This window comes from Anarhichas minor, unplaced genomic scaffold (genome assembly GCF_050575085.1).
Source record: "Anarhichas minor isolate MPS153535 unplaced genomic scaffold, ASM5057508v1 ptg000045l, whole genome shotgun sequence".
In the NCBI taxonomy this organism is placed as follows: Eukaryota; Metazoa; Chordata; class Actinopteri; order Perciformes; family Anarhichadidae; genus Anarhichas; species Anarhichas minor.
The window spans coordinates 1405805-1426345 of NW_027466491.1; the positions used below are offsets into that span (position 1 = coordinate 1405805).

The 20541-nt window shown below is 43.1% G+C and overlaps 2 protein-coding genes across 4 annotated transcripts; both read left to right on the top strand.

Moving 5' to 3' along the window:
* Positions 1-32: 32 nt before the first annotated feature.
* trim24 (tripartite motif containing 24) lies at positions 33-9653 on the top strand. 3 transcript variants are annotated; one of them, XM_076111496.1, is made up of 19 exons: positions 33-757; positions 1011-1129; positions 1235-1382; positions 1675-1807; positions 2147-2263; positions 2428-2542; positions 2622-2768; positions 2865-2979; positions 3493-3635; positions 3969-4217; positions 4751-4813; positions 4900-5047; positions 5167-5224; positions 5734-5869; positions 6112-6416; positions 7087-7198; positions 7395-7469; positions 7742-7903; positions 7996-9653. In XM_076111496.1, exons 1-19 carry the CDS (start codon positions 487-489, stop codon positions 8605-8607), a joined length of 3228 nt encoding a protein of 1075 aa, XP_075967611.1. In that variant the 5' UTR covers positions 33-486; the 3' UTR covers positions 8608-9653. The 3 variants fall into 3 exon arrangements, with proteins under 3 accessions (XP_075967611.1, XP_075967608.1, XP_075967609.1); XM_076111493.1 differs by having other exon boundaries at positions 34-757; positions 4691-4813; XM_076111494.1 differs by having other exon boundaries at positions 34-736; positions 4691-4813.
* A 1372-nt stretch (positions 9654-11025) lies between these two features.
* Positions 11026-17194, top strand: LOC142970855 (fibulin-1-like). Its single transcript, XM_076111299.1, has 8 exons — positions 11026-11080; positions 11314-11425; positions 12431-12566; positions 12746-12899; positions 15820-15931; positions 16647-16782; positions 16945-17098; positions 17169-17194. Exons 1-8 carry the CDS (start codon positions 11026-11028, stop codon positions 17192-17194), a joined length of 885 nt encoding a protein of 294 aa, XP_075967414.1.
* The last annotated feature ends 3347 nt before the right edge of the window (positions 17195-20541 follow it).

The window sequence follows — 20541 nt, forward strand, 5'->3', positions numbered from 1 at the left end:
GCTTTAAAGAACCGTAGTGCCTTCTGGGTAATATCTGGTTTGTGTTTTTGCCTTCTGTAAAGAGTGCACAGATGGCCGCCTTTCCCATGGACATATGAGCTTCAAAATACTATGTATGTAGCGAAAAATTTAAGTCATACGTGACTATGCGCTCTTATCTCTCTTGTGTTATGAGTAAGAAGTGCCTCAAACCGGGGACTTAATTGTTTATGGCTCCTGATATAATGTGCAGTTGAATTAGGCTACGATGCTAATTTAGCTTTCAAAACGGAAAGAATTAATAGTTGCACTTCAACTAAAACTGTTATCGCACAGTTTAATAAACCATTTTGTAGGATGAATTGTCCACGTCTTTAATGTTGTAATGCACAATATCAAGAATGTGTATTCGCTCTCTGGCTTGTTAAACCAGGAATAGGCTATCCTTTGTTTTCAATCGTAACGCTATATTGATTGGTTGAAAGGGAAGCGGGGCAGTGAAACAAAATGGATGAAAGTGCCGAAAATGTTGACAACGACGACATTGTCATTATTGTGGAAAACGAGGCGGAAAGTTTGCCGGCCGAGGAAGAGAGGCTAAAGCCGCAAGGCGCCTTCGGGCTCATGGACACCTGTCCCATCTGCAAGTTGAGCTTCCACAACAGAGAGCCCAAACTGCTGCCGTGTCTTCACTCCTTCTGCAAGAGGTGTCTCCCGGCCCCCTTCAGGAGCGCAGACCCGAGGCGCGACTCACAAGGTCAAGTCGACACCAAATCACGTGAGAATAGCTTATGTTCATGTCACTCAGAACAAGCAGATAAACAAGTGCTAATTTGAACTCAAACAAAGTAAAACTCAAGTCTCAAACGGCCACATCTATTGTCTATCTCTCTGTATATATTATATTCAACTCCTTGGTGAATTCCCAGGCTCACGTCACCCACATATGTGTGTTTGTTTCAAACAATAAAGGCTTGTCGGTGGTTGTGAGCTGACACCTTTAACAGTGGATCTTGTCTCTCCTGCTCCAGTGGGTGCCGTTCGATGTCCGGTATGCAGACAGGAATGCTGGGAGATGGACATGTTGGATAATTTCTTCGTCAAGGACTCTGCTGAGGTGCCGAGCAGCACCGTGGAGAAGTCCAGCCAGGTACAGGCCCTAACTGTCCTATCCCGAGCCGCTCGTCTCCAAACAGTTTTTATGACCCCCCCCCCTGTCTTCTTTTCCTTTGTTCTTTACTTTTGTCGTCGATAGTTGTGTATCAGCTGCGACGACAACACAGAGGCGACCGGTTACTGTGTGGAGTGCGTGGAGTTTCTGTGCGTGACGTGTATTGAGGCGCACCAAAGGGTCAAGTTCACCAGGGATCACACCATACGCCAGAAGGAGGAGATGTCTCCAGGTAGTGTGTGTGTGTGTGTGTGTGTGTGTGTGTGTGTGTGTGTGTGTGTGGTACACAGAAGAAAAACAGCACTTAGGGTTATACTTTAGTGAGAGAGCGCTGTTAAATATTCAAAGCTCTGCAGTCAACCAACCAGATGAGTTTCCGATGATGTCGGCAAACGTTTTCTGTCAAAATGTGATGATTGTTTAGTTGTTTTAAAAAGCTGAGTGAACATTTAATGTCACTTAACTTTACATTTCTCTATGTTCCTAATTCCCCCCCCCCCCTCCCCTCCATGTATGTATCACAGAAGCAGTAGGTATGTCCACACAGAAGCCTGTGTTTTGTGACATCCACAAGCAGGAGCCACTGAAGCTGTTTTGTGAGACGTGTGACCGGCTCACATGTCGGGACTGTCAGCTGCTTAAGCACAAGGATCACAAGTAGGCTGATTTAAAAAAAAATTTTTTTTCCCTAAAATGAAAACCATGTATTGTTCTATTCATCTTCCATAAATATGAATCCTTTGCAACTGTCAATGGTGATTCAGCTTGTTACAGCCATTTTTGATGTTTGATGATCGCAGCTGCGAGGTTTGATGAGGCTTTATGTATTGATGTCGAAACCATGTTAGTATCCAAACAAGTCATATCAGTCATATTATATAAGTCGTCATTGGCGATAGGAATAGATTGAACTGGACCAAAAGAATAAGAACAGCTGTTTATAAAAAAAAAAAGATCAACTTTCAATAATTAACGCACATATTGTTTCTTTTCCAGCTACCAGTTTTTGGATGATGCATACAGGAACCACAAGCAGCATCTGGAGAACATGACGCAGCAGTTGCAAGAGAAAAGAAAGGCCATCGAGGACGTGTCCAGCTGTATCAGCACCGGGTAAAGTTCTCCTCTACAGCTAGGACCTCATCACAGTTTATGTTTCTTTGTCTTTTTCAGATATGAGCATATTTGTTTGCATTAACATTTTGACATGGATAAGTTACTATGTATTGGATCACTTTAAAAACTGATGTTGATGACATTAATATTCATTTTCACAGACTCCATCACGTAGAGGAAAACCGGAAGTCTGTCACCAATGAAATAAAGAAGTCCATCTGTAGCTTGATCATGGAGATCAACAGGAAGGGAAAGATTCTGGTTAACCAGCTTGAGGTACATTTTTAATGACAGTTATGACATGTGAAATACATTTTTTTTTCTCCTCACAATTCATGCCAACATTTCCTCATAGGCTCTGACTAAAGACCACGAGCTGGGTTTGAAAAAGCAGCAAGAGGACGTCAACGCTCTGAGCAGGCACCTAGACCACGTCATCAGCTTTACTAAATGGGCCACAGCCAGCCATAGCGGGACAGCCCTGCTGTACTGCAAGAGACTGGTGAGTGGCTTTAACATCCAACAGCAGCAATTGTTCCATGTTCTGTCGCTGTAGAAATAGGATGTAAATATATATTTTGTCTGTTCTGTCTTCTAGATCCTTTTCCAGATCCATTACCTGATGAGAGCGAGCTGTAATCCCTCCATCGTCCCTCAGAGTACTGTTCGCTTTCAGTGCCGCTCTGGTTTCTGGGCCACGAACGTAGACCTTGGTAAGACTTGCACTTCCGTAGAAACGTTATCACGAGTCAAGCACCGCCGATTAATGATTCGCTAGAAGGCTTAGTGTGTCTTAAAAAAAATCATCTTCTGAAGAAATAATTACAAACTACACACAGTGTTTTAGTTCGTTACCTTTGTGTTTATATTATTGCTGCACACTGGGGGAAGAAAGTTAGAAAAAAATGCAAAGTTACTGTTGATCTTTGAGTGATAGAATAACTACATCAGCAGCTGAGATTCAAGACAAGGAAAAGAAGAGGAAAGTATTTTTTAATAAGATCGTTCACATAATGAGTGCGCAGCAGTTTGATGGAGAGTTCCATAGAAAGGCTTCCGCTGGTGACGTCATCCTATACTTTCAATTAATCTTTATGCGTCAGTGCGTCTCTAACAATGGATGTAAACTGCAACTCGACCGGTTCTCTTTTGAGATGAGCTCGGGGACCTGGTCGACATGATTTCATACCTGATGTATCCTTTGATGGTTTGCTTGTCTTCTCCAGGTGCTTTGGTGGTAGAAAGGGGCCAGAGCCGGCCACCCGTCACCAACCACCAGGCCCCAGGTCCCAGAGCAGAAGCGCCCACTGGAGGTCTTTCGGTCTCGGCTCAGCAGAGACAGAGCACGTTGGCTCAGCTCCAGATGCATGTATATATTATATATATATATATATATATATATATATATATATATATATATATATATATATATATATATATATATATATATATATATATATATATATATATATATATATATATATATATATATATTCATCACAGTCTGTAGTTTTGGCACCGTGACAAGTGAACTTGTTTTGAGACAGTGAAATATAAAAACACAAAGCCATTGCTCTAGTCAAATTTGTGAAATCGTCCTTTATGCTTTTTGCTGACTACTGTCGCATCCTGAATATTACGTGTTTATTTGTCATCTACTCTATTAAATAGAATGGAATTGACTGTTATTCCTCTGTCCAAGGTGGATAAGCTTGCCCAGCAGCCCACCAACAGACAGCCCCCCCCTAACCACTGGTCCTGGTACCAAAATGTCAGGGTCCCAGGACCCCCCGGGCCTCCACCCCCAACCAGACCCGCCCACGGAGGGTCCCCATCCTCCCAAGGCCCTCCAAGCTTGGGACAGCCGGGGCGCAGATACGGAAGCTCCTACCCCAACCCTAGAAGCCCCACTTCATCCATGCTCCACAACCCAGGATTCCCAGCTGCTCAGGTAGGTTAGTGCCAGTAGAAAGATAAGAGTGTGCAAACGTGTGTGTGTGAGGCTCGTCACATGGAGCGTTATATGGTGAACAGACAAAGTTTAAATGACCAGGAAATACATCACGTTCCCATCACTAGTCTTGTCTTCAGCCCACTTCATGTTTTGTAATCGCACTAGTTTCATTGATGTGAATGTTGCTATATCAGTTTTGATAAAACGTTAACTTATGACAGTGGGGTGAATCAAGTTGTTTGTTCTATTAGATTATATTTATCTCGCTTCTTGTATCAGGACTTCATTCTTAAAAAAACATTTTATTTTATTCTCACTGTGTGATAATAGCAGAACGGTGTTTATTACTGTTAACCGTTTACCGTCTTCAATCAGGAAAAGTCACTTAAAATGTATCCGAAACGTATTATTTTTAAAACCTACCCACCTTTAAACTGTTTATTTCAACTTCAATTCTTTTCTACATCTAGTCTCTGAGAGATCTGATCCATAGCTCCAGCTTCCCCCCTAAACCCATGGATGTGTTGCAGGGTACGTCCCGCTACCCGCAGCCCCTCTCTGCTGGAGTAGCTGCACAGATGTCACTACAACAGGTTGGTAGGAGAACGTCTCCAGTCTCTCATGATCCCAGAGAGAAAGTGCTGTTTAGGTAATTACACCCTGTTCTTGTTCCCTAAAGCGGGGCCTAACGGAGTCCTCCTTCCTGAAGAGGAGTGAGTCTGGTGGATCTGTCCCCTCCATCACCATCTCTATTCCCAAACCCAGCTTTGGTCCGAGTCTAGCTGCAGCAATTGCAGAAAAAACCAACGCGTTTAATCACACAGCAGGTCATTATCGCTGCTCTGATACAACAACAGCCCCAAAGATCTTATCCTGTGTGAAAATTAGTCTTTAATTTAGGACGACTTCCAAACCCTTTAAACATTTATTTTCCTCTTCTCTCAAGTTCAAGCACGGCAGAACTCCCCAATGGCCAAACCGTCTTCCTCAGACAGAGGCACAGGGTAAGAAAAGATCCTAAAATATGTCCTCATCACAGTTCCTCCCATCTTTAGATTATTACTGAACTTTTTCCCTCATGTTGTTTTGAGTCTGTGCCTGTTGCCTAGATGGATGCGTGGGAAGTGCTACTTGCTGCTTTTGATAGTTGATTAAACGTCTACGCACAATGCTGAAATGACATCAAATGATGTCATGTTTTCACAGCAGTTGTCTGTAATCAGCCTTCAGTCTTACACTCCACTCCGTTGTTGTAGACTGCAATTGAATTGCTTCCCTAAAATATCATTTTTTAAAATTTATATCTTATATGTAAGCTATGTCCCTCTGTCATCACATTTATGTTGTCACTAAGCTGTCGTTCAAGAGATTCAGAGGACAAACTTCAAACACTCTCTCTGATCTTCCAAACCAATTGGTGTAAGCCAGGCCTGTGTGTTTTTTCTCAACTATATCCTGGTCACAATCTTCCCTTCTCTCTCTCTCTCTCTCTCTCTCTCTCTCTTCGTTGAAGGACGACTTCCTGGAGGCAGAGCTCTGAGCCTCCATCGGCCCCATCTGCCCCCTCAGCCAAGCGACGACGGAGGTTGTCCCCGGGGCCCGTCATCGTCATCAAGGACGAACCAGAGGACGAGGATGACGTTCGATTTGTAAGAGAACTACTGGGGCACGAGTCCACAATGTCCTGCTAAGTTTAGCTTCTTCAAATGCCAAATGCTCACTGTCCCACTGTCTGGGTTCTATTTCTCCGAGTCATTTTACTATAAAGCAAGGAATCTCGAGAACTGCTCATCTGGTCTATTTCACACTTGACGGGTGTCATGTTTCCGAAAGGGGCACTGCACCAGTGGTATCCAACTGCATGTGTCCTACAGTTTAATTCGCCCTACAGGTGCAGTCCAGCGTCGGCTCCAGCCTGCCGGACAGCAGCACCGGGGCTCAGTCCAAGCCTCGGCAGCAGCTAAAGGTACCTGCACCAGTCCCGGAGGCCGGAGCGGAGTCCAGCAGAGAGGTCAAAGAGCAGCATCCGCAGCCCACAGCGCAGCCCGAGTCCGAAAAGAGAGCGGAGCCGGAGGAGGACCCTAACGAGGACTGGTGCGCCGTCTGTCAGAACGGGGGGGAGCTGCTCTGTTGCGACAAGTGTCCCAAAGTCTTTCATCTGGCCTGCCACATTCCCGCTCTGAATGAGTCCCCCAGGTGAGAGACACGTATCTCAAAACCAATGAAGCTTCTAAGTATTCGGCTCAAAGAACTTTACTTTTCATAACGAGGCAATTTAGGCCTTCAAACACATTGTCACTGCGGTCTATCAGCAATCTATTGTTTTAGGGTGATGACATCACAAAATCTAAAGCTTCTGTCGAAAACCTCAATAAAAGCTTTGAATGTTTAAAAAAAAAGGACATTTGGTCCAGCCCAATAAAAATTATTTAAATTTCTTGCAGACAGTTATTTTAGAGGTCTTATTGTTTTTAAATAGCGTGAACAAATATATTATTTTACAGCTGCAATATTTGTGATATTGAAGGTTTTGTTACTGAGGGTCGTACATCTGAAAAAACACAGTAAACAAATTAAGGACAATATTTAACCAAAAAAAGTTTTTATAGGACTTTTTATGATATTTTACTGCAATTCTTGCATTTGCCTGTCGTCGGACTCGAACGGTACTTCTCCAGGCTTTACTATGTTAGAAATTGACAGATGATCCAAAATGTACATTGATGATGGGGACTCTGATGAACCTGTTCTCCAGGTCTTTTCGACGACTAACCCTGGGCGGTCTGATATGATCATATTCAGCAGCAGTTTGCCGACCCATGCATGAGTCCTAACAGCTTCTCCTGTCCTGATGTCTCTCCCACAGTGGGGAGTGGTTCTGTTCGCTCTGCCGGGACCTCGCCTCTCCTGAGATGGAGTACGACTGTGACAGCAAGGATGACCCTGTCTCTGAGTGCTTCCCACCTATTGGAAGAAGAGTACGCCCACTCAGCTGTTTTTTTTTTTAGTTTCTGTGCATGATATTCTTCATTACTTAAGCCTCGTCGTTCTGCTTTTATAGTCCTTCTCACTGTTTTCCATCCAAGTCTCAGCCTCTTGAGGGAGACAATTTCCTCCCCATAACCCGATCACTTAAATGTTTGATCGAATGCTTCCTCTTCTTCTAATATGCAGAGGTGTGAGAGGCTGCTCCTACGTCTGTTCTGCAATGACTTCAGCACGGACTTCCAGCAGGCTGCTTCTCCATCAGTAAGTTTTTATGTCAATAAATGAAAGGCTGCGCTGTTTTCTTGCTGATACTTACCGTAATTGATGGGATTTCAACAATAGTGAAGTTGCCTACTTCAGTAAAGGTGAAATTTCTTGCTACCAGAATCCAGCATACATTTGTTAAAATTGACTTGTAGTTGTGTTTAGTATAAAACAATGTGTCTGAAAGTGGGTATTTTTTAGAGAGGAAATAGGATTGTTGTATCAGTTTTATTAGGTGCTTGAATTGTTTTTGCTTTTTTTTAATGTAGGAGACAAAGCGGTACAAAGAGCTGATCAAGACCCCGATGGATTTGTCGATTGTCAAGAAGAAACTGGAGTCGAAGTCGCAGGAGGGAGACGGTTATAACGGTCCGGAGGGGTTCGTCACAGATGTCCGGCTCATATTTTTCAACTGCGCAAAGTACTACAAGGTAAACATCACTCTATATGAGTTATCTGCAAAATGATTGTCGTATAATAAAGTACATACTTTCATTCCTGTTTCTGTGCACTGATCGTACAGGCGACCTCTGAAGTGGGGAGCGCAGGCTTGTACCTGGAGGACTACTTTGAGGAGCAGTTGAAACTGGTCTACCCAGATACGCTGTTCCCCGGAGGGAGGGAAGAACAGATGATCCCTCCCCTGGAGGAGGAGATAGACGAAGAGGAAGAGATGGCGGCGGAGGACACGGCTCCCGTTGAAGACGACAAACCACGAAGTCCCGCGGGAAACGGGATCCCGCCTGTGGAGGACGACTTGCCGCCTCTGGAGGACGGCTTGCCGCCTCTGGAAGAAGCAGCGGCCCCTGCGGAGGAAGAAAGGTCCGAAACGGAGGAGAAGGCGGTCGACGCGAGTGAAGAGGGGGCGGACGACAAGGTAGTAGCCGCCGAGGGGGACACGCCTCCCGCCGAGGAGGACACGCCTCCCACAGAGGAGGCGGAGCAGGACGAGGAGAGTCCTGCGAAGGAAGCGGAAAGCTCTCCAGCTGCTGATGGTGAAACAAAAGAATCGGAGCCTCCCAAATCCCCAAAAGAGGAGAGCCCTGAGCTCCCCACAGACACGGCTGTGGATCCGCCCGAAACCCAGGAGGAGTCGGCTCCTGCAGACTCAGCTAAAGAGGAGGAGGAGGGATAGATCACAGCAGAGAGACGCTGTCGACAAGATGGATGATTTCAGTCTTCCGCAGAAGTGGCCCCAGTGGGGACCGACATTTGCTGCAATCAGACATTTCGCAATCACAATTATTTTGTAATATGTTACATTTGCAATAGGAAAGAAGGTACTGCTATGCTAAATGGACTTATTTAGTAGCAGTCATGCAGTAGAGGCACAATGAAGGGAGTAAATGAGCTTTTTTCGCTGGACAGAGGTTACAATTTTACTGTAACATATGTTGTTGTTTTCTGTGATGACAAAACTGAAAAGCACACACAAAATGGTTTTCTTAGTCATGAGATCATTTGAAAGTCAACATCAAATTGGGAAAGGATTTTGGATTAGTCATGCATGCAAGACGTCTACGTCTCGATGTAAATAGCAATGCCTCCATTTTGGTGTTTATAGACCTTGGCTGTCTTGCACTAGCCATTGGGCTCATTAACAAATGACGTTTTATTGCGTTTTATTATATATTTTTTATTTTGTTAGTATTGTATTAAAGGATGTAAAAATGGGATTTTTTTTTTTTTAAGTGTGCTGCTTGGTTGTTTTAGAACAAAATGTTTAATCTCAATGTTTTATCAGGAAGCAGACTTGTTTGTTTTTTATCAGGAGAACAATTCTTCAGACTTTACTGCACTCTTAGATAATTCAGAGACATGATTATAACCTTCTAATCATCAGTGTGTGTTCTCCAAATTGTGTCCTTGCTCTTCTGCAGCATGATTTCTTTTACATAAGATTAGGCCTACGCCTTGTTGTTTAGCTGGTTTCCCTCACTGAAAGCAATGAAAGTGTGCAATTAGACCCACAGAACGAAAAAGGTTCAGTTACCTCAACCTTTCTGGAACTCACATGACGTCAAACTGACACTTCAACTTCAGTATAGATAACTTTGTCCAATATTGACACTTATTATTTATTGAGGATACACAGGAGCTGTAAAGAACTCTACAAACAATGTTATTACCTGCATTTACAATATTTGTAATAAACAGGGTGAAATAAAGATCTTACTTGTTCTTTGCTCTCACTGTCATCTTTATTCTGTTTATTTTTATTTCATTCTTTGAGATAATGTAAGATGCTGCACCTTGAAAAAAAGCTGAGGTTCTTAAACCTTCACAAGTGCTCGCAAGATTACTTTGAGGGGCCACGAGCTGAAAATTAAAACGGAATATATATATATATATATATATATTTTTTTTTTTACTAACCCTCTAACTTCAGAAGCTCTGTGCTCTGAGGAGGGAGGATGCATGCACGAGAGCAGCCTTCCAGGAAGTGTTTTACGGACTGACACGCCCCCTCATTGTTAATCAGTTATTTGATTGGACGCTGCAGCCGATCGGATTGTTCTCAACATCACTGGAGTTTCATACCAGACTGAAGACAGATGACAGATTAAAGTCAAGTTTTATATTTGATTAGTTTTCTGATTCACCATCTGGATAAAATAAATGTTCATTGCAGTCTGAACAACAAAAGGACCACAAACAACTTTCATTTTTGAGAAAGATTTGTCTTTTCATGACATGTTATTTCCCTCAATAACTTGTATTATGGATGCAATTAAAGCCAGAGAGAGCTGGAGAGACGAAACACTTTTTACATCATTTATCATTATTTCAATTCAGCCACGTGAGGCTGAACTCCTTCCTGTCGGGTTTGAAGTTATGTCATTTCAATTTCCTCCAAAAATATAGAGCCTGACAAATTAATTCCAGTGTTCAAGAGATGCTGGGTTATTTAATAATGACCTCACAATCAGAATTTCCAAAAACAGACAGACGCAATTAAATAATTAATTATTAAATGAGACAAACGCATTCCACCGGTAGGACACAGACCATAGTAAAAACTCAATGCAAAAACATCTCCACCCTGGCAGTGATGGTAACTGTGTCTTCATTAGTAGAAGTGCAGTTCACCTGTGTGCAGACACAAAAGTCTCTCCAGCTGTTGAAGCCGACTGACAGCCCGATCCAGATGTGATAAGCGGCCGCAGTCATCACAAACAAGAGTCGCTTCACGTGACGCTGCACAGTGGAGAGGCCGTCTCATTTCTCTTCAAAACGTATTTCCTCGTTTCCTCTCTGTGGATGCGTTGAAGAGATTTGGGATGTACCCACAACAGGTCCGCCCTCACCGCCCCCTAATCTCTAACCCCACAAGTCGAGGCCGGAGTCGCCTCCCCTGCCACTCTGACTGAGATGTTCTCCTTCTTGACGGGACACTTTCACAGAGGAGACACACACACACACACACACACACACACACACACACGCGCGCACACACACACACCGTCCACTGCTGCCGTTCAGCCGCCAATCATCCTGGTAATTTCAAACAACAGCTGTGACATTTAGACGATCAGTGAGGGAAACATCTGCTATGGCACAGTGGACAATACTTCTGTTTTCTTTATACGGAGCTCTGCATGGACAAGGTAAGACGCACAGCTACATTTTGGCATTGAAATGCCGAATTTTAGTCTTTGTTAGTGGTTTGAACAACTTTAATACACTATTCATTTTGGGGGCATATTATATCCTTATGTGAGGTATTGCGTGGTAATATTTTCCAATACTAAGTACCAATTTAATTAAATGTGATTCAGTCACTGTCACCCGCAGCTGTGTTATTTTCCCATCATGCGTCTGCTCTGTATTTAATCCTCAGTGAATGGGTTTTCTACTGAACACCAGTGCTGTCAGGATGGGAAGGACCGGGCCCTGGACAGGCAAGACTGTACAGACCTCCCCCTCATCTCCTCCCCCTCTGACACCTGCAAGTAAGCAACACCTGGTTTCACAAAAGAGAGGGTCTCAGGATGCGACCCCAGGGACCAAGGACGGGGCAGTACAGAGGGAATGCATGAAGTTTGTTGTGTTTATCCATCAAAAAATATCCAGAGGTTACAAATATGTATCACATTGGCCTCTTCAAATGAGTGTGTGTCATTTTCCTGTGGGAAATGTGTGTGTCCTGTAAGCCACAGGAGAGGATTGCCACATATACGTAGTGTTGTGGCAATTTATCAGTATGTTCTTCTTTCGATGTAACTTGTACCGCTTAACTCTGAACGTGTCCATGTAGACAAACAGTCAAGGCCTGGCACCCAGCCTTGACATCTTAGCTCCTTCCGAAGAGGGAGTACGCTTGCGAGGGGGGGGGGGGGGGGGGTACGAGATAATGTGCAGCTGGAACAATACATTCTGTTTGTATGTTGGGGGGGGGGTACGAGATAATGTGCAGCTGGAACAATACATTCAGTTTGTATGAAACATACTCTGCAGAAGCTGAGACTTGTTGTCAGACCTCCGAACCCTCCGTGGGGAAAGGGCTCTGACCTTTCAGCTGAATTATTCTAATTATTCTAAGTGCCTGTTCAATAAAATGCTTAAAGACATTTGAGAGTTTTCTCATAACGTTTATTTCTCACAGTATACCACACATAGTAACTACACAGTAAGGACGGGCGTTAAGTGGCCCCCTGGAGCATTTTTAACACTAAAGGGCCCTGATTGACTGTAAGAACATGGAGGGTGTGATTGATGAAATAGAGGAACACCTGGTTGACACATGGCGGTCAGTAGAGGGAACATTTGGAGAGAAAAGGCAGGGGGGGGGGGGGGGGGACTTTTTGCCCATGATGAAATTAAGCATTTTTTATTATTTAAAATTTTTTTTAAAGTAGCTGCTGACCGTTACAATGTCTTTTAAACTAAGGTGGGTTACTGACAAAGGATGCAGTTTCTCTTCTGGATGAGCTAAATGTGTGCCGTTTTTTTTACAGGATCACCCAGGAGCAGTGCTGTGCAGCAGCAGTAGGAGACCGACTCTGTGACAATGGCATCGAGATGGCCACGTATCAAGGGGCCTGTGAGAGGCCCTTCTTCCAAGGAGAATTCTGGGAAACCCAAATCTCTAAGGTTAACTCCTCCCTAATGTCAATGTCTTCAACCTTTACGCGTCTTTTCATTCTTGCGCGCACAAACAAGACACCTAACAAATCGACACCTAGATTTTCTGACAATATCACTTAAGAGATAAGATTCCTTATTTTTCAGCTGCCTCTCTTCCCGTTTCACCCTCCCTGTCTCCTGTTCAGATGTGCTGTGACTGCTGTGTGATCGGCCTGATCACAGCGAAAAAGGGTTCCAGCTGCGAGTTCCAGGGGTTGATGATGGACAGAAAGTGTGCGTACACAGCTAAAGCCTGCTGCGACAACAGCACAGCAGCAGAAACTCAACCCGATACAAATGGTAAGAGATGTAACCAATGTTGTGCTTTCAGTCTTCAGTGTCTTGATTGGCTCCACTCTGTCTCATCTAGACAGAATGGCTACTGGCTGTCTGTGACACTCAAAACAATCGGTATACTCGGCCATCTGCACACATTAGGTGCCAAGTGATTTACAGCACAATATCATTTGGTGCCACTCAATAAGGGCTTTATAACATTTTTTATTAATGGTTTATAAAGTTCCCTAATACTTCATAGAAGGAAAAATATAAACCATTAATAAGAACACTCTTACGATGTAAAATCTCATATTGACTCATGAGACCATTTATTTTTAGAAAAAGGCTTCAGATGATCTGGAACAAAATCCAGTTTTTTTTGTTTTTTTTTAATTTAAAACAAAAAGTCCCAGCAGGGCTATTCACCGGGCTAATCTGTAGACACCTTGCCAAATGGTAACTCAGGGCCAACCGGTGTTGTGGCTTGTAGCTTTTGTCGCCTAGCTGGCTTCAGGTGAAAAACTCAAAATATGTTGGCAAGGACAGAGCTGCAAAAACACTCGATTTGAGTTAAAAGCAAAAGTGTCTTGCTGATGTAGATTGAAGGCCAAATCTCAACAATGTTTTATCAGGAAGCAGACTTGTTTGTTTTTTATCAGGAGAACAATTCTTCAGACTTTACTGCACTCTTAGATAATTCAGAGACATGATTATAACCTTCTAATCATCAGTGTGTGTTCTCCAAATTGTGTCCTTGCTCTTCTGCAGCATGATTTCTTTTACCTAAGATTAGGCCTACGCCTTGTTGTTTAGCTGGTTTCCCTCACTGAAAGCAATGAAAGTGTGCAATTAGACCCACAGAACGAAAACGGTTCAGTTACCTCAACCTTTCTGGAACTCACATGACGTCAAACTGACACTTCAACTTCAGTATAGATAACTTTGTCCAATATTGACACTTTTATTATTTATTGAGGATACACAGGAGCTGTAAAGAACTCTACAAACAATGTTATTACCTGCATTTACAGTAATCGTAATAAAGAGGGTTAAATGTAGATCGTAGTTGTTCTTTGCTCCCACTGGCATCTTTATTTTGTTGTTGTTCTTTTATTTATTCTTTGATATAATGTTAGATGCTACACCAGAGGTAGTCAACACGGTGCCCGCGGGCACCTGGTCGCCCGCAGGGACCATGCGAGTGGCCCGCAACGCATGTTCTAAAAATAGTACTAGTCCCCATGGAGCTCCGTCTAAAAATTGTAGTTTCTGTTCTTTTTTAATCAAAAACGGTTGCATTCATGTAGATTTTAAAAGGAAGAAGCCGCCGCACCGCACTAGGTTTTCAGGTTCCGAATGGCGGGCGCTTCCCGTTGGCACCTGACGCACCGCCCCCGCCGCGAGCGCACCCCGTCGTCAGGTCCGTCAGTCCTCGGAACAGGCCGCGGGGCAACAACTCGTAGGTGGCGGGGGTAGAGGCGAGGCAACGCAGTACGATCGAAAAGGCCCAGACTAGAGGTTTGAACGCAGGCGACCAAAGACGCTCTCGTACCTCGGAGGGTTGGATCCCCCCCTCGGCTATAGACGAGACTTTTTACTAGTTTCTTCGTGGAGAAAAAGGTACCCAAAAAAAAGCTGTTGTCGGTGACTACAGACTACAGGCCGGCATGCAGGCTTCATTGCGCAATGCAAAGTTGACCCAGATTTCCCAAAAGGTGGTGATTAGTACTAATGTAATAGGATTCATTTAAACATGTGAAAGAGTTGATTTTTTTTGTTCTACATAACTGATAATTTGTATAAACATGGGACAGAGTTCATGATTTGTTCAAAAATGTTACGAAGGTAGTGGTTAGTACAAACGAGTCATGATGTGAAGATATGACAGTTAATGATTTCCTAAATTTTTTTAGAAATGATCATTTTTACAAAAATATAACAGGTGTGATTTTGAACAAAATACACAATCATTGTTAATAATTATTGTGAGGAATAATTAACATTGACATGTGATCAGTCTCTTCACATATATTATTATTATTAAAAGGTGATCTGTGCAACTTTGTTATTCATGAAGTTTGTATCAAACAAGTAGCCCTTCGTACTGCTCAATACCCTTGAAGTAGCTCTCAGTTTCAAAAAGGTTGGTGACCCCTGTGCTACACCCTGAAAAATTGAGGTTCTCAAATAGTGGTCTGAATCCCCACAAGGGGTCGCAAGATTACTCTGAGGGGCCACAAGCTGATTAACAGAAGATGAAAAGAGAAAAACAAAACATTTAAGTTGTACAAAGTGATGCTATTTCTTTTATAGTAACCCTCTAACTTCAGTTTATTTTTAATTCATAAATTACTTGATGCTTTTGCATTTTATGACTTCTAAATAAGAAACTACAAATGTAAACCAAACCTCTTTCAAAAAACAAATCATTATTAAATTAAAAAAGAGTTCACAAAATGATTTTTGTATGAGTCTGTATGAGTTTTCTCTTGTTTTATCCAACTTTTCTTAAATTCATCTGTGTTATTTCACTTTTAATATGACAACATCCACTTTGGAATCGCTTAGTGTTGGTGCATTGTCGCGTCAAATAAATCCAAATATCGTCCATGTTTGAATAATTCAGGAGCCCTGGCGGTTAAACACAGGTCCGCCCTCACCGCCCTCTAGTTCTGCATGGACAAAGTAGGACGCACTGCAAAATTTTGGCATTGAAATGCCGAATGTTAGTCTTTGTTAGTGGTTGGAACAACTTTAACACACTATTAATTTTGGGGGCATATTATATCCTTATGTGAGGCACTGCGTGGTAATACTTTCCAATACTGTCCGTCTATCTGAGAGTGTGAGCCCAATTCAATTAAATCAGATTTAGTAACTGGCTATTGGGGGCAGCTGTGCTATTTTTCCATCATGCCTCTGCTATGTATTTCATCCTCAGTGAATCAGCTTCCTATTGAACAAAAGTGCTGTCAGAATGGGAAGGACTGGGCCCAGGAAAGACACGACTGTACATACCTCCCCGTCATCATCTCCTCCTCCCACACCTGCAGGTAAGCAACACCTGGTTTCACAAAAGAGAGGGTCTCAGAATGCGACTCGGGGACCAAGGACGGGGCAGTACAGAGGGAATGCATGACGTTTGTTGTGCTTATTCTTCAAACACTTTCCTCGGGGTACAAATATAAATCACATTGGCCTCTTCAAATGAGTGTGTGCCATTTTCCTGTGGGAAATGTGTGTGTCCTGTAAGCCAACGTTTCTGACGGTATCCGTCCTGCTACAGGAGAGGATTGACACAGAGTAACTACACAGTAAGGACGGGCGTTAAGTGGCCCCCTGGAGCATTTTTAACACTAAAGGGCCCTGATTGACTGTAAGAACATGGAGGGTGTGATTGATGAAATAGAGGAACACCTGGTCGACACATGGCGGTCAGTAGAGGGAACATTTGGAGAGGAAAGGCAGGGGGGGGGGACTTTTTGCCCATGATGAAATTAAGCATTTTTATTATAAAAATAATTTGAAAGTTTCAAAGTAGCTGCTGACTGTTACAATGTCTTTCAAGCTAAGGTGGGTTACTTATCGCTGCAAGTAAATATGCAACGTATTACATCATAAATAAATCCACTTGCAGCCAGCTGATGGACTGTATCTTACTCAAATAACAAGCATTTCTCCACATGCTCTTTATACAGCTATTTCCTCACGGATCAAAGGATGCAGTTTCTCTTCTGGATGAGCTAAATGTGTGCCGTTTATTTACAGGCTCACCCAGGAGCAGTGCTGTGCAGCAGCAGTAGGAGACCAACTCTGTGACAATGGCATCGAGGTAGCCAAGGGGCAAAGTGCCTGTTTCATGTCCTTCTTCCGAGGAGAATTCTGGGAAACCCAAATCTCTAAGGTTAACTCCTCCCTGATGTCAATGTCTTCAACCTTTACACGTCTTTTCATTCTTGCGTGCAATAAATGAACACCTAGTTTTTTACTATATAACATTTGAGATAAGATTCCTTCTTTATCAGCTGCCTCTCTTCCCGTTTCACCCTCCCTGTCTCCTGTTCAGATGTGCTGTGACTGCTGCGTGATCGGCCTGATCACACTGAACAAGGGCTCCAGCTGCGAGTTCCAGGGGTTGTTGATGGACAGAAAGTGTGCGTACACAGCTAAAGCCTGCTGCGACAACAGCACAGCAGTAGAAACTGAACCCAATACAAATGGTAAGAGATGTAACCAATGTTGTGCTTTCAGTCTTCAGTGTCTTGATTGGCTCCACTCTGTCTCATCTAGACAGAATGGCTACTGGCTGTCTGTGACACTCAAAACAATCGGTATACTCGGCCATCTGCACACATTAGGTGCCAAGTGATTTACAGCACAATATCATTTGGTGCCACTCAATAAGGGCTTTATAACATTTTTTATTAATGGTTTATAAAGTTCCCTAATACTTCATAAGAAAAATACAAGCCATTAATAAGAACAATCTTTAGATGTAAAATCTAATCTTGACTTGTGAATCCAATTATTTTCCCCTTTTATTAACTACAGACTTTATAAAGGCTTTTTAGAAATTGGGGAACCCATGACCATTTGTGTGTGGATTACCAACATTTATAACTGCTCTATTGTTAAATAGAAAGGATAAACACCAGCCAAAGAGATTTAAAAAAAATCTGGTGACCTGACATTTGTTCAACACAACCACTGCCAGTTCGGATGGATATTCGGATGTGCTATGCTAAACCCCCAGAATTTTTAAGAATGTAAAACAAAAAGTCCCAACAGATGTTGACTCATGTGACATCACTTGAGGCAATTCATCAGATTTCATGCAGGTCCCTCTGGAGCCACAAAAGCTTTTATACAACGTTTTCACACATGCAGTAGTTCTCCCCAAGACCCGGAGTTCTCTCCTTCAGTGACAAGCCCTGTCTTAAGGGTAGCTTATTTGAAAGTGGTACCTCATTTGTTCGGGTAAAAGGAGACAGTTTTCAGAAGGACTGCGTCACATCAATCCAGGCAGCGTTACTAGGAGCACAGACAGCAGCCCTGTTGTGTAGTAAACTGGACAATGGCCTTGATGTGGAAGCCATGGAGCGGATCACTACCAGAGAGGCAGACAGACTGGGTAACAGGGGTATTCACCGGACTAATCTGTAGACACCTTGCCAAATGGTAACTCGGGACCAACTGGTGTTGTGACTTGTAGCTTTTGTCGCCAAGCTGGTGAAAAACCCAAAACATGTTGGCAAGGACAGAGCTGCAAAAACACTCGATTTCAGTTAAAAGCAAAAGTGTCTTGCTGATGTAGATTGAAGGCCAACGCAATGAGAGCATGCCAATGGGAAGGCTACAGAGCTTTGTGGAGTTCCAATGAGTGATGAGGTGCTGAAGTGTTTCACCCTGTGCTTGCTATTCAGGGAATTTCATTTTAATGAGGCCTTTTCTTCCATAGCATCAGTGACAGTAATGCCTCAGGCCACCACTACGGCCGAGCCTCAGGGGGGATCGGACACCTGTACAGGTTTGCCACCTTCATTTCTTAATGTGATCTTTATTGTTATAAGAAGAGGTGTAAGAGGTTTAGGCACCCGCCTCTTGGTGGCGTTGCCTATCATCAGCCAGTGACATGATTCCTGTGATGTAGGACTCACACTGTATACAGCGATGTCTACTTCTTCATGTGTGTCTCTGCTGTTTTCAGACTCCAAATGCTCCCACTTGTGTGAAGGTAACGGTATGTGTGCGTGCCTTGGTGGTTATCAACTGCAAGAGGATGGAGTGAATTGTGAAGGTGAATAATGTAAATGAAAGCGTTGCTATAATTGCCTACTTCTTAAAGTACCGTATTTTCCGCACTATAAAGCGCACCGGATTATAAGGCGCACCTTCAATGAATGGCCTATTTTAGAACTGTTTTTATATATGGGGCGCACCGGATTATAAGGCGCATAGAATAGAATAGCGTCGTAAGCGTGTCTCTTGAAAGGTGCCATTTTGGGGTCTTTATACACACAAGTGGTGTTGGACTAGGAGTAAGCACAGTACCGGTGTTTACCGCGGTGCGGCTTTGTAGTTTACCAGTCGTACTGAAACATTTTGACAGAGCGCCGTGTACAACCAGTATGGATCAACCAATTAACCAATTGATCCATATATAAGGCGCTCCGGATTACAAGGCGCACTGTCGTTTTTTGAGAAAATTAAAGGCTTTTAAGTGCGCCTTATAGTGCGGAAAATACGGTAGCCCTTCTAAGCAGCATGGCTCTGGGGATGGCAATGTCAGTGTGCCAGTCTGTTGGTCGGCCTAGACTAAAATATCTCAACAACTATTAGATGGATTGTCGTGAAATTCTTCATTCATAGCCCCCTACCGGATGGAGTGTGATCCCTTCATTTATTATGTAGTGCCGACAGCAGGTTAGGAATTAAATTGGTTCAATACACTTTGACAAAATACCTGCAAAACTAATGAAGTTCCCATCAGCCACTGTGAAAGTTAGCATGCTAACATGCTAAACTCACATGGTGAACATGGTAAACATCATACCTGCTAAATGTGAGCATGTTGGCATTATCATTGTGAACATGTTAGCATGCAAACATTAGCATAAGCTGTGCTTTTCAACACCCACACAACTAGTTTGCCAGAAAGCGATTGACTGTGCGTTCCAATACCCATTCCACCATGCTATCTAGTATGCCAAAAGATTTAAGCTGCATTTCCAAATCACATACTTCTTCTTTTGAATTTTAGTATATACTGCAGCTGCTCTCACAAAGTACGTACTGTTGCATGCAGTATGCATTCAGTTGGGACATGCTACTTCCTCATAACATGGTACCTTGAACTTTGACCCTCTTGCTTATATGTCTGCTTCACAAAGGATTGTGGGTTAGAATAGCCAAAACAGCATACTGGCTTAAACACTGCAAAATGTGATCGGATGTAGTCGAACATTCTGGTACTTTCAACATACTGCCTTTGACATGTATTGGGGCATCCTAAATCTTTTTCTGGCATACTAGGTAGTATGGTAGTGTGGATATTTGAAAGCACAGTTAGTGTGTCCTAATACATAGCATGTCGAATGCAGTATCCTAAAAATGATGCTCTACTACATCCCATCCACTGAGAATGCTTTACTATGCGGATAGACTGCTCTTCTTATTTTTGATTGGATGTCTCTCTCCTCAGATGTTGATGAGTGCCTGACTGGCAGTCACAACTGCGTCTTTGGCCAAGTTTGCATTAACATAGAGGGTTCCTTCCAATGTCACACGGAAATCAGCTGTAACACCGGGTATGAACTCAAAGACTACAAAACTTGCCAAGGTAACAATACTGTAATTTTAGTTGGAGGTAAAATAGCCACATGTCCAATAGCCTACAGTATTTCATGTCAATAAAAATATTTATGCATGCATATTTATGCTTTCTTCATCTTTTCCTCCGTGCCTGTTCCAGACATAGATGAGTGTACTTTGGGGACACATAGCTGTGGACCAAACTTTTTGTGCACCAACACACAAGGCTCGTTTTACTGCTCCCAAAGGAGGAGGTGCTCAGACGGTTTTATTCCGGACGCCGTCGGCAGCTGTGTCGGTAAGCTTAGTGTCACACTCAGGTAAAAACAATCCCTGGGTAAACGTTAAGCTG

Bases quoted from the DNA above. Each gene is read 5' to 3' on its own strand.
- trim24 (XM_076111493.1), top strand. From the start codon at position 487: ATGGATGAAAGTGCCGAAAATGTTGACAACGACGACATTGTCATTATT. The intron at 758-1,010 runs GTGAGAATAGCT...CTCCTGCTCCAG, and splicing joins TCAAGTCGACACCAAATCAC to TGGGTGCCGTTCGATGTCCG. The intron at 5,225-5,733 runs GTAAGAAAAGAT...TCTTCGTTGAAG, and splicing joins TCCTCAGACAGAGGCACAGG to GACGACTTCCTGGAGGCAGA.
- LOC142970855 (XM_076111299.1), top strand. From the start codon at position 11,026: ATGGCACAGTGGACAATACTTCTGTTTTCTTTATACGGAGCTCTGCAT. The intron at 12,900-15,819 runs GTAAGAGATGTA...TTTCATCCTCAG, and splicing joins AACTCAACCCGATACAAATG to TGAATCAGCTTCCTATTGAA. The intron at 17,099-17,168 runs GTAAGAGATGTA...TGTCTCATCTAG, and splicing joins AACTGAACCCAATACAAATG to ACAGAATGGCTACTGGCTGT.